The 14,251-nt window shown below is 40.3% G+C and overlaps 1 protein-coding gene across 6 annotated transcripts in view; it reads right to left on the bottom strand.

The window, feature by feature from the left end:
- Nucleotides 1–3,026: 3,026 nt before the first annotated feature.
- Nucleotides 3,027–14,251, bottom strand: part of RAB11FIP2 (RAB11 family interacting protein 2) — a 42,660-nt gene continuing 31,435 nt past the window's right edge. For 3 of the 6 annotated variants that reach the window (XM_051824211.2, XM_070058306.1, XM_002718682.5), the window contains 2 exons: nucleotides 13,286–13,331; nucleotides 3,027–7,452 (listed from right to left, as the gene is read on the bottom strand). In XM_051824211.2, the coding sequence (XP_051680171.2) occupies nucleotides 7,231–7,452; nucleotides 13,286–13,331 (268 nt within the window). In that variant the 3' untranslated portion in view covers nucleotides 3,027–7,230. Of the gene's footprint in view, nucleotides 7,453–12,215; nucleotides 12,364–13,285; nucleotides 13,332–14,251 lie in introns of all 6 variants that reach the window. The other 3 variants (XR_011382756.1, XR_011382755.1, XR_007911136.2) reach the window with 2 other exon arrangements.

Here is a 14,251-nt window from a genome sequence, read left to right as displayed (position 1 = left end):
GCTCCTGCCATTGGATCAGCGCGGTGCGCCGGCCGCAGCGCGCCGGCCGCGGCGGCCATTGGAGGGTGAACCAACGGCAAAGGAAGACCTTTCTCTCTGTCTCTCTCTCTCACTGTCCACTCTGCCTGTCAAAAAAAAAAAAAAAAAAAAAAAAAAAAAAAAAAAAAAGAAAGAAAGAAAGAAAGAAAGAAATATGTATTCTATACCCTGAAGATCACAAGAGAAACATGCACTTGACCTTACTGAAAACCGGCAGGCACCATATGTGGTTTGATCTTAACACAGCACAATGGTACATGAATTGCTTCTGGGGACATTAATGGTTTTCATACGATGTTTTTCAACAGGGCAAAACTGTCACAAAGATACTGAAAAGTTCCCAACCCCCAGGAAGGGAGGTTGCATGAGCTCCCGGGATAGCGTTCTGGAATGCTCGAATCCAGAACGAACGGCAGCCCTCGGGGACCGCATTGGCTTCCCCTAAAAGGCACAGCCCAGTCAGGCTCAGGCACAAGTAAGCTAGAGAAGTTGTTTTTTGCAAGAAAACTTGTCTTTACTGTGGCGGCAGGAACATGTGCCATGAGACCTGTCCGTTTAACAGATGTGTCAATGCCTAGCACAGCGCTGCTGACTGTGGGCATGACGTGGTGCAGCGGGTCTCCTGACCCTCACATCCTGTCTTATGGTCACAAGCACCCCACCTGCCCCTCGCCAACCCGGTTTTTGGTTACACACAAAATCATCTGTTGGGCAGCAAAACCACCACCCTGCTCTGAATTGTTCTTTCCACGACGATGCTCATGAGGACCACGAATGATGCTTCATCAGAAACCTCGACTCTCAGTGGAAGATGGAAAACTGACGGCTCTCAGGTTTTGGTTGCTTCAAAAAAAAAATCTGCCAACATTTGGAACTCATATTTCACACAGAAATCTATTATTTTCAGTTTTCTGGAAAGATTGGGTTTAGCAATTCCGCCGCGGCGTTCGTTACACCAGACCTGCCCTGCAATCCAGCGCCTACCTGGCTCGGGTCTGAGCTGGCGAAATCCCTACACTGCGGCTTGCAGCACAAATGGGAATTTGCTGGGAACTGCACAGCAGGGCGGAATCACACGCTGCTGTTACCCGCCGGAGCCTGACAGAACGCACTGCTGGAGCAGCGATCATCTTGAGTGTGTTCTATTCTGTTTTAAAAGATTTATTTATGGAAATGCAGAGAGAGAGAGAGAGGGAGGGAGGGAGAGAAATCTTCCATCTGCTGGTTTACTCCCCAAATGGTCACAACAGCGAGGGCTGATCAGGCTGAAACCAGGAGACAGGAGTTCCATACGGGTCTCTCACCTGAGTGGCAGGGCTCTAAGTACTTGACCATCAGTGCTGCTTCCCAGGTGCATCAGCAGGAAGCAGGATCAGAAGTGGAGTGGCCAGGACACCAACTCTGATATGGGATGCAGGTGCCCCAGCAGTGGTCTAACCCACTATGCTACAATGCCTGCCCCTGTCCTAATTTACTTTATTTTTTTTTATTTTTTTTTATCTTTTATTTAATGAATATAAATTTCCAAAGTATGACTCATGGGTTACAATGGCTTCCCCCCCCATACCGTCCCTCCCACCCACAACCCTCCCCTTTCCCACTCCCTCTCCCCTTGCATTCACATCAAGATTCATTTTCGATTATCTTAATATACAGAAGATCAGCTTAGTATACCTTAAGTAAGGATTTCAACAGTTTGCTCCCACACAGAAACATAAAGTGAAAAATAAAAACTCAACTGCAAACTTGGGTATTAACATCAATGAGAAGTCAGACCATGAGTTACATCTGAACGCATAGACCATACCTGAAAACCCTGGCAAAGAAGTCTGATTTCACGCTTCTCAGAATCAAGCTGGCTTTTTAGTATGCACAACAAACGACAAAACCACTGAACACTTAGAGACCAAACTTTAGGGTGCACGGAGTATAAGAACAAATTAAGCACTTCCAGTTCATGTAAATAAAAATACTGCCCATAAATATTGCTTCCAATCATCAACAATTTGAAAGTATTAAGTTATGTGATCATGCAAAATTATTCAAGGAAAAACGTAAAATGTTGGGAATTCATATCACAAAATCAAAAATTTCTGATACAGGCACTATGACCTACATGAAAAATGGTCGCTGTCACAGAATATAGCTGTGTACTCCCAAATTATCCCAAGTATCTTTGTCTCCAGAGACGAAGGAGGAGAAGATGTGCAGTGACAGACAGAAAGGACAAGATCCAGAGGGGCTACCGTGGGAAGTGGCGGGGCCGGTTAGACGGGCCTCCGGAATCGAGAGCCACTGGAACCGAGACGTCCCGTTCACCCCGACCACACGGGGATCACATCTCACGACCTGAACAACTCAACCACCCGCCACGCTGCCAGGCGCACTCCTCCGTGGACGTGCATGCACACAGGGGACACCCACGTTCCCCTCCGCTGCCGTCTCACGTGGACAGGTGTGTACCCACTCAGGCTTCTACCGAGGGGACTGGGGCGGCGGTCGACTGGGGGCTTCTGCCAAGCCAGGGGACAGAAAGCGATGAGAAACCCTCACTGTGGCTCTTTCTCAAGCACCACAAATCATATTTCCTCAGTAGTCTTCAGATTTCCTGGGAGACCCTGGACATTCCTTACTTCACAGGGCTGTTGTGAGGAAGAAATGAAAAAAAAAAAAAAAAAGGCAGAAACAGAGCCTGGGCCTGCAAGTAAGCATTCCGACATCACCGGCCACCAATCCCCGCCCCGGGGGGACACATCTTCCAGGCAGAGAGCACGCAGCGCCAGGGCTCTTCTGGATGGCTGCTCGCACAGAGGTGTGTGGGGCATTGCCAGGAGAGGAAGGGGTTCTGTTCTGCAGAGAAAGCCCCTGCTCCACACGCCTGCAACTCACAGGCAAGAAGCCCAGAGCTCACATCTCGTGGTCGGCGGCAACACAGCCACCCAGTGCACTGCCCCACGCACACCCCATGCACTAACACACCACTGAGAGGCGTTCTAAGGATTTATTAAAAGACAAGTAGAACACATTATAACACTATTTTTTCTGCAATAAGAAATGCTGACAGCAGAATTAAGCTTGAACACTTTAATCAACTATAATAAATCAATAATCATATATTACATAAAATCCTGATTCATGCATCAGAATACATAAATTATGCAACTGTCACATTTTACAAGTATGCTTACATACTTTTGAGTTTGTACCTGCAAAAACTGTACACAAGTTACTAGAGCATTTACTTAGGAAGTATAATACTCTTCAGTTATAAATAATGCTTGTATCTTTCAAATACCTACTACATATATACATTCCTAGATCTGCAGCATTTTTTGTACCTCAAAATACAACCCAAATGAAAGCTTCAAAGATGAATGTGTCCAAATAAATCATTTGTTGCAGACTTCAATTCCATTGTAAGAGTAGATTTCTTGATAGAGAAAATAAATTAAATAAAATGTCAACTCTAGTTTAATGCTTGAAGAGCTTCTTCGCTTCTTATTAAATACATCAGAAAACCCTTCATATGCAGATTAATTAGTTAAGGTGCTACCTATTGCATATTAAATACTCCCAATGATTGCATCTGCATTATTAAAGTTACACATCTGTGAAAATGGGACCTTCCACGTGTGCTGACAGACCCTCACATCGGCCACCACAAACCAGCAGCATCCCTCTCACTTCCAAGAGGCCAGGTGGACGCGCATGCTTTATACTTCACTTGCACACACACAAGCGACACCTACCACATCTCTAAGACATGTGAGTACATGAACATCAACGAAGTTTCAGCCTGACTTGGGAATCCGAGGCAGGCTGCTGCCTCTAACAACTACAGAGGAGAATAAAAGCTCTGGTGTGACAATTACTGTAGACACACTAAACAGCAGTTCTTATTATTTAATTTTTATCTTTAGATTCTCCTCGTTAAAGAATAAGCACCCTCCAGGGGTGGTAGGCAAGGGGCATGGGGGGGGGGTGATGGAAGGACATGAAGAAAGCAAGCCTATCACTAATGAGCTTAGTTTTACTCAGGTCTCCCTCATGAAACCCTTTTAAATACAAGGCAACATGTTCACAGCTGGAAAATCACAACTAAATCTTGATTTACTGCAGAAAGCAAGAGATGCAGTTACGTGTAATCTATGGGTAATATACAGTAATGGGAGTATGTGTAATCTATGGGTAATATACATTGATGGGAGTTATGTGTAACCTATGGGTAATATACAGTAATGGGAGTATGTGTAATCTATGGGTAATATACATTGATGGAGTTATGTGTAACCTATGGGTAATATACAGTAATGGGAGTATGTGTAATCTATGGGTAATATACATTGATGGGAGTATGTGTAACCTATGGGTAATATACAGTAATGGGAGTATGTGTAATCTATGGGTAATATACATTAATGGGAGTTATGTATAATCTATGGGTAATATACATTAATGGGAGGATGGCAAAACCAGGCTCAATACAGAGGAACACAGCAGCAGAAAGCCATATTTACCGCATTCCTCATCAACGTGCTGCACATTTTTTATATACAATGCCGAGATAGGACCCTGGTATTCAATAAATGGAATTTGCAGCCTAAGTAGTAGGATGGCATATTTAACACTTTCAAAGCTAAATTTTAGATCTAGGGGTGGTGGGGGGGGGATAACTGGTTGTTAAGCAATACTGTTTTTAAAATAATAGCTTAATGATGTAACCTAAGTAGGTCAGGTTGAGACAGGCTTGTGAGAAATACCAACACTGTGATCTAAAGAAACACTCCTATGATGACAGTGTTTCGGAGCACGCATTTCCTCAGCCATCAGAGTGAATGTGACATGTGTCTTCCTAAGACTCTTGTGCCGGGTACTATTTAACTAGCACATGGCTCTCTATTTCCAACATTTCTCACAGCAAAGATGGATATGTTACTTGGGAACTCATTTTTAGTTTACTTTCTGTTTTTAGTTCATTATATAGACTATGAAAACAGGTAATAAGTAGACTCCAGGTCATGAACGAAAATTCATAAACACCAGAACAAAACATTTTCAGGCAGTGATGAATATAGATCTGATCTTAAATACAATTCTTTTCTCAGATTTAAAGATAAAAACACTGATTCAGTATAATCAAATCACTCATGTACAGGTAAGTCTAATCCTTAATGGTTTTTTGATAGGCAAATAATTTCTTCTCAAATATGAATTTTAAAAAAGCAGTACTTGAACAATACGTTTTAATGAGCTCTATTCATGTAAAATATATCCCCTGTACAAAACTGGTATCTTGGTTGATTCTACAAAGAGCAAATTTAGCCAAAGCATATTAGAATATCTGTAGATATCTGACATAATACTGAAAAAACATGGAATTTGGTTTTATAAAAAGTATAAGAAGAGCTTCAGTAATACTATCAGAAAAAAACAAATGCTAAGAATTTGAAACATTTAAAATAAATGCTAACTTAAAATGGCACCATGTTAAAAAATAACACTTACCAGGACCTCAAATGGGGAAATAAAATTCTGTACCAGATTCTGAAGCTTATTATAGAACTTTAGTTGTAAGTGGAGGGGAACCTTGATATAAGCTGCTTTTCCTTCTCCATTTCTTAATTTTAGAAAAGCACTGCATTTTTGTTACTCAGAGAAATTTTTCATAATTTCAAAATGCACACTGTCATAGGGAAACTAAAGAAACTCAGAAATACAAACAAGAAGAGATTTTAGTTTACAAATATAAGCTTAACTAATCTGATTTTAAAAATTTAAAGTAAGCAAAACTACCATAGTGCTTTTTATTTAACTTTCAATAAACTCAACAAAGATAAATATCAGAAAATGCAGTTTTGTAAAGGACTGGAGGATATAGAAGTCTCTATATAGAGATTCAGTTTTCACTTTAAATTTGGAGACACAGATACACTCAGTGTTTCACGGTAAGTACTTTAGATTCTTAAAGCTGCAAAATAAGAATAGCAATATTCTCAATACCAGTTTTTTCAATTTATATTTCAGAATAATTTTGTGCAAATATATAACAGGCTTGCGGACTCAAAGACATATAATTTGGTGATGAATCAATTCTTTGGGGGTGGGTGTAATGTGCCTGCCAGGCTGGTACAGATCTGCTCCAAAAACTCATTCCTCCTTTAGTAAATCTTGTTTTGGTTCAAGACCCAAAGGCAACCATCTGTTCTATTATTTATGTAACCCGAGACCAAGCCTGATCTTCAGGGCTAGAATGTGCCCGTTGCTTTGCATTATCAGGCACCAGACCATCATCTATTTTTCCCCCCAAGATTATTTTCAGATATAACTTCATATTGTTTTGATAGTGATTTAAAGGCATGCAAAACTGCAACAAAACAAGTTGCATTAGCTTATCATCTTCTTATACCTTACACAAAACTCAAACGTGAAGATAATTCAAAGAAACTGCTGTGAAGTTAATGAAGTTTCCTAAAATTCGTCATTCTTTAAAAAGGGATTTTAGAGCATTTGCAGAAAGTGGAAACTGGACGCTGGCACAGTACCCAGCAGCTCACCTTGAAACCCAGGCTCACGCAGTCGAGAACTGGAGGCAGTCTCCATAGCAAACAGGAGTGACAATGACTTGTCTTGCGTCGATGGAGCATACGCTTTTTCCAGCTATGAAATTGGTATCCTAACCTTAGAGGCAACCAGTTGTTTTTAAATGTTCTAAAAACACATGTATACATGAGGTATATGCATAATTTTATATACAAAGATTCATGAGTGTGTATTCATGTAAATCTATGCATATAAAATATGAACTGATTTTCCGTAGTGTCGTATGAGCACTGTTCCTGAAGCTGCGTGTCTGTAAATTGACTTGAGAAACCAACCACAGCATCAGTTCTGCTTCACGAGAAATCTATTCCTGAGGAATAACTCATGTACTCCTGAAGCTGTTTCTAGGCCCATGGCACATGAGTGGGCTGGCCTAGCACCGAAGAGGATCCTAAGGGACTGCGTATTCACTGAGCATCTGGCCCACTTCTAACTGATTCTAAGTGATTAGCTCCCTTCAAAGGTCACTGGTGAGAGGCCCTGCTAATCTTTACAGGTGACACAGTGTCCACAACGAAGGTGAGTGGTAATGAGACTGGCGGCGCAGTTTCTTTAAGCAACAGTCTCCTTTCCTTCCCTCTCTTGCCAACGCTAAGTGAACTTGCCGGCCTTCCGGGACGGCTCGTAGGGCACTCTGAGGATGCTGGGCGTCTCCTCCATCACCCGCACCAGGAGGTTGTCGATGTAGTCCTCCAGCTCCCGGATGTGCGAGTCCTTCCTCCTCAGCAGCTCCTTGTGCTTCAGCAGCTCCTGCAGGATCTCCTCGTAGGTCAGACCCCGGTACCCCGCAGAGCTGTCAAAGGGGTTGCTGTCCTGGAACGGAAGAGCCGTCACTTCAGTGGGAGCACCACCAGGGATGGAACACTGGCACCTATCTCGAACTTCAACTGATGCTATTTCAAACCTTGACCAAGTTTCCTCCATCTTTGGCCACAACTATTTTGACAGTTCACAGATTGGCCAGCCGGTCTGTGGCAAGAACTAGGGCACATGCCCCAAAGCCTTGATTACAACTCTCAATTCTGAAACTGTTCACCCTGTTGACAATCTCCTGATATCAGAGACCAGCCACATTAATCCCACACTCAATTAAGAAATGAAATGTTCTATAAAAAAATGTAACTGAAATACATTAAAACTAGAAATTTTGAAGAATTAATTCAAATGAACTACAGGAAGTCACTGGAAGCTATCCGTTTGGACGTTAGTGTTCATGGAACTGTTTCTACTGCCCGTGGTTTAACGTTATGCCCTGGCCTTTTACTGAAGGTGGCCACAGAAACAGCCACACAGAATCTGTTTCTCCAAACTGTAATAAAATATCGAGCACGTGGAATTAAATCAATGGGCGTCCTTACACAAAACCCTACGGGAGTCCCTTCTGTCGTAGAGCAGGCAGAACCTTTTCTTCCCCACTTCCTCCTCTGAGTAGTAATACCCACCTAATTGATCTTGTTTCTTTTTTGCCCTGTTTATCAGAAAACTCAGGAGTTGAATTACAACCATGTTAAATACTGTGGCTAGTATGTTTGCATTTTCTCTCATTCATTTACTTAGTTAGCCCTATTCTATTAATGAAAATTCAAAATGTAAATCAAAAAATGAAAAGGCACACATTTAATATAAATGAATTTTCTATCAGAAATTATAATACTAACATCAATAATATCAATGTAATACCAAAAGCTAAGAAATACTTTTCACAAATCAAGAATGGCCTTATAACAGCAGTTTTCACTTGTGTAAAATAAAAATGCCCCCCAAAAAGTAACAATTTTTACACCTTTTTAAAAACAGTTACATTACTAAGCAGGACAACTTAACACAACTGTCACTGCTTTGTTTCAAAATATTTCCATTTGACTTTAAGGAAAATCAACTCAATTATTCAGTTGCTTTTCCTTACTCATAAGGCCCAAGAGTACTAAATCCATTCATTGGAGAACAGGGAATGAGGGACCGACAGACAGACATCTCTCCCTGCAACCTTCCTCCACTGTCAGCACCTGCTTCTACCTCTGCTCTGTGTCTAGGCGCTTCCACCAGTAGCGCCTCGCTCTTCGCTCCTCCCTCCCCGAGTTCACCGTGGCTTTGGAAACAGAAGCCAGAGCACAGACTTCAACCGGGTGTTGGGTCACGGGAGCACACGCCCTTCCCCAAGAGAAACAACAGATATTGCGGGACTGAAAGGCTTCTCCCATGTCATAGTGACTCCGAGGCCTTGTGGAAAGGACACAGCTTGCACGGGGCCTCCAGAGACCGCAGGCAGAAATGCCGACCAGGCGTGCTAAGCAGTGGGGTCTGCTTATTCAAAGAAGGAAGTAAGGTTCAAGGCACAGTGGCCAGTAACGGGCAGTCGGTGGCGCAGCTAGAAAACAAGGCAGAAGGTGGGGAGCAGAGAAGCTGAAATGCGCCGGACTCCAACTAGACCACCAAGGATGCGGAACGCCATCATTTAGGATCTTACACTTCTTGCTATGGGAAGCAGGAAGTCATTGAAGGTTTCTAACCAGAAGAATGACACGATTAAAGCTACGTACGCTCTAGGAAAATTAAAGTGGCAACAGCGGGCCAGATCATTTGGAGGGGCTGACATTAGTTATGGGCTACTGAAATAATAAAGACTAGAGTCAGTAAGAATGAATCAGGAGGGTGTTAAAGGGAAGTCAGTTTACAGTCTGGAAGAGACAACTGGTTTTATTTTGGCATTAGAAACTGGGAACAGATGTAATTTGTAGGTTTATATTACTTTCCTCACTAAAAACATTTCAAATATTACTCTAAACCTTTAAAGGATGATTCTAGGATAAGTGTTGGATTATTTTTTCTTTTCTTCCCTTCAGATCAACTAATCTTTTTATAAGAGTAACTACACACAATACACATACAACATAGCGACCAGTTTATGTAACTGGTCAGAACAGTTGACAAATACACACCTACAAACTCAACGCCTCACTTTGCTTTACTGACAATTGAGATTGCCAAAGTCCTCCTCAACTCTAACATTTTCTGGTCACAAAGTGAAGTTTCTCAACTGTACTTTTAAAAGTAATAAAGTCTGGGGCTGGTGCTATGGCCTAGCGGGTTAAGCCGCCACCTGTAGTGCTGGTATCCCATACGGGAGCCGGTTCGAGACCTGGCTGCTCCACTTCCTGTCCAGCTCTCTGCTATGGCCTGGGAAAGCAGCAGAACATGACCCAAGTCCTTGGGTCCCTGAATCCGTGTGGGAGACCCGGAGGAAGCTCCTGGCTCCTAGCTTCAGACTGGTGCAACTCCGGCCATTGTGGCCAATAGGGGAGTGAACCATCAGATAGAAGACCTCTCTCTCTTGCTCTCTCTCTTTCTGCCTCTCCTCTCTGTGTAACTCTGACTTTCAAATACACAATCAATTTTTTTAAAAAGTTAATAAAATCCAAGTAATGTGATTTTATTTTTCTAATAAAACACTTACATAAATGAGTTCTTATGAGAATTTTAAGGATTAATGAAATCAAACAAAATGAGGTTTGCTGATTGGTTTATGCTTTGTCTCAATCTAGCAAAATAATAGCATCTGTTCAAGTCTCTCTAGTCTAAATAAAATTATAAATACATGAACCAAATTCTTCAATTAAGTGATGAAATATTCTTTAAAAATCATTTGTACTGCTACAATTACCACTAACCAGTACTACCAACATAATTTAAACTTTTCTCTAAAGACACTGAAAATGAAAGGTACAAAAAATTTTATTTCAATTTGAGCAATCTAATGCTGTGATATAATTCAATCGAGTAATTGAATCTCTTGAAGTAATCAATTATCTCAGAATACTGTTCATCATTTTATAGCCATAATCTAGAGTAAACAAATGTATCATTTGGCTTTTTTTCCCCCTCACAATGATCTAATACTAATGAATAAGACAGATTTGCTGGAAATATACTTTTGGTCTTTTCAATAAATTTTCCATTTGTGAAAATTTTACCCCAAATTTCAGTATCAAGTTTCTAGGCAAGAAAACATCTTAGAAACACATGTACTATAAACTATATTCTGGAAAAGAATATAAAATAATTAAAAGCAGTTTCATGCTTAGTTCCAGGTTTTATACCATACTTGAAACCCTCTGTTAAACCTTCTAAATTTAGGATTAAGATTCCTAAATTGACCAATATTCTAAATAAATATTAAATAATCTCTGTTAATATAACTCCAAATAAAATAATAAAAGATTACTTACAAATACCTAATAGAAAACGAAAGTATTTTCTGGTTACAAAAATCACTTTCGCTTAAAAACTCTCAGGCCAAGACTAACTTTCCCGAAAGGTGCCTTTACTACTACTTTTGTAAAATTAGAGAAGTCTCTAAACTCGTAAAAACCGACTATAACCGACAAGGAAACTGCTAAGTACTCAGTACCTTTCCCCACAGTACTTCATGCACTCAACGCATGTTTTTAAGATGACCTCTTATTTGGAAATTTAATGCAAAATTTTCCTTCTCCTCCCCTTTTACAATCAATGCTTTCTCATTCCTACCCAGCTCCATTTAGAAGGTCCACACAGATCCAAGACAGTGGGGACTGGGTGAGAGAATAGTGACGTAAGTTTCACTCACAGGAATTCTGAATGATACAGTTGTGCATAGAACCTTGAGAATTACTAGCAATCTATCTTTACCCACAGATAAGTCTTTTAAACTAGGAAATGTATATTTTCTACAATACTTAAATTTAAACAAAAGCGAATTATCAGGACTCGAAATAACTGCAGATTTAAAGAAAGGTTGTCCTGGTAACCAAATATTGGTGGGGCAGTAACTGACAGGCCAGGCAGCGAGCGGGGAGCGGGGAGAGGAGATGAAGGCTTGGCATTCTCGGATCATCTCATTATTGTTCTAATGAGGAACTCTGCTCTGGGAATATCATCTCAGCTACTTTCACATCTTTTGTCCGACTCCCTTCATCTCCCTTTCAGTTCTTAATTAGGCCTTAAAGAGCTCACACTGCCCTTTCAACTGGCTACTGCTCCTGTTTAAACACTGCGCTTCCACAGACAGGTGTTGGCACTCGCATGGAAGACACACAAACTTAATTACAAAAACCACGTCCAGGAGGGGAAAAAATAACGCGGTGGATGGCGATTACTGGAGAACTTAATGTAAATTACTTCAAACATCTGATAATCTTCAACAGAAAAATTGTTCAAATACTTTTCCTCAATAACAATCAGAATGAAGATGAGCTTTCTCCTCTTAATTGTATCATGCAGTAAATTAACAACACCTAGTAATCCTTAAACTGTCATTTAGAATAGTTAGTATTCCAGAGAAAAATAATCACACATCAAGGGTTCTTTTATCACCTTTAAATCCTTTAACTAAAACAATTTTCACATTTTATTTCTTTAAAAGAATTCTAAGGATGCTTTTATAGCAATAAATTACAAGATTTGGAAAAGTACATTTACAAGCACATAGAAATTGTAATTAAGGTTATTTAATAAACAATAGCTACACATTAAATCGATTTTTTGATGTTGCACTTTGTTTGAGATTAAGTAGCGTCTGATAGAATTCATTTTACTACCTGATCAAAGGCTGACTCCATCTCTTCTGACATTTCTCGCCAGACTGCTGCATTATAAAGACTTGAGTATTTATGAAACATCAAAACTTACAAATCATTTACATAAAACAGCAAAAACACAGTCCAACGTCCTCTGCTTCTATGTTTTCTGCAATTTTAACGACAGACAACTGCATTTAGAATGGTTTATAAAATAAAGCCTGACCCCACTTTGGCTAGTTCTAGCCATATCACATCCTAGAAAAATTGTTATGTGATCACTTAAAAAAATTCTTATTATACATCTGGATCACACACATTCAGGACAGATGGCTAAAACTCAACCACAAGCCCCCTGGAATCAAAGCTCTGTTTCTGTTACTCGTGAGAATTTAGCTTTCTACTACGACCATTTGCCCGTATTTTTGTACAGTAACAATGCTCTAGGTTTAATAATATTTAGAACTGACTGCAGTCGCAATGGAACTCAGAATAGACACCCAACACTGGACTTCAAACAACAATAAAATGAAGCGAGGAGCTGAAGAATCCTCACAGAACCCAGGAGCTATCTAGCTGGCTGCTGCCTATCCTCTAACATATCTGGTTTTGTTCTGACCAGCCAGACAGGTGTCCTCCACTACTTCTGCTTTCAAGTACTTTCTGGTTAACTGGGTCTCTGCCAGGATGTTTCCCCATCGCTGAAAGCTAACAAGCGGCTTTATTCTGTCTTCGAAATCCTTGTCCCAACAACCAAAAATGTTAGTTTTCTCCACGTGCTCTCTTTTCTTAACTATGCTGTTGATCTGCACTTACAGCTTTCACATTAATTTCAGGATACTTTGCAAACAAAATATGTATGTTCTAAACTGGCTTCGACTGTAGCTATGTTTACTTGAAGTTTCATAGATCCTATACATAGATCTACGTACAGATGTCACATTCTATTGTTTATTAAAGGCAAAACCTGAATCTCACAAAATTACCACGCTAAGCCCTTCTGAGGCACAGAGGGGAGGAAGGCACCTTCAGACACATGAGCCAGAGACGCCAGCTTGCTTCAGTAATTCTCTAGCCCCTCAACAACTCACCGGGATTTTCCTGAGGTCTTCATCGCTTGTCGGATTCATATGAAAACTAATAAAACACAAAGATAAACGTTAAAGTGCGTCAAAGTCCTTAAGAAACACAAAAACATCTTAATGAACACTGTGGCAAAAGTTTCTTAAAATCTTCAACTGCCCGAGTAAAATGTGATCCAAGATAGAGAAGGAAAACAGTATTCAACAATCTTAAAGCACCTAAAATTTTAAACTATGAAAAGAAAAAACCTGACGCTCCCATTAGAACTGTACCTCTATGTCATTTCTAAAATCTTTAAACATAAATATATTACCCAGCAATGCAGTTTACAAAACTACTTCTGATAACGTATTACTCATTTTATACACCCACAACTCACCGTAAACCTTCTGATAAAAAAACAACGGGAGAATTAATAAACTTGGGTTGGAAAAATCACAGAAGAAATGAGTTAAATCAACCTTTAAAATGCTACAAGTACAAGAAAAAATAATTTTCAAATATTGACCTATCAATGAAAATTATTTCAGAGTTGTAGGAACCATTTACATCACTAATGTGATTTCTAAGTAGCTAGTCTTCAAAATTTAAATACCAAAACAGACCAAAGCAAGATTTCTCCCATGCAGAGAATAAAACACATCACAGCTGAATGCTGTAACCATTTTCTTCTTTGAAACATGTCCATTAGGAAGGCGACTGCAACCCCAAAGAAGCTGAACTTCAAAGCCATCTGATGAGTCAATATTTCATCAGTGTTGCCCAAGTTTAATTTTTACCCAGCACTTAAGATACCAGCCTTAGAGCCAGCCGCTACTCAGCATTACTGTGCTAGCAGCCTTTCTTTCCCACACTCACAGGGAGACGTTGGTGCACAACAGATTTGTTTTTCGCTATCTGCACATCCTTTTAAGAAACCCATTGTTAAAACTTATCATTGTGTGACAAAAAGTCTGGCCACTGGATAACTCCTG

This window comes from Oryctolagus cuniculus, chromosome 15 (assembly GCF_964237555.1).
Source record: "Oryctolagus cuniculus chromosome 15, mOryCun1.1, whole genome shotgun sequence".
Classification (NCBI taxonomy): domain Eukaryota; kingdom Metazoa; phylum Chordata; class Mammalia; order Lagomorpha; family Leporidae; genus Oryctolagus; species Oryctolagus cuniculus.
The sequence above is the reverse complement of the archived record's forward strand: the minus strand, read 5'-3'. Positions and strand labels throughout refer to the sequence as shown.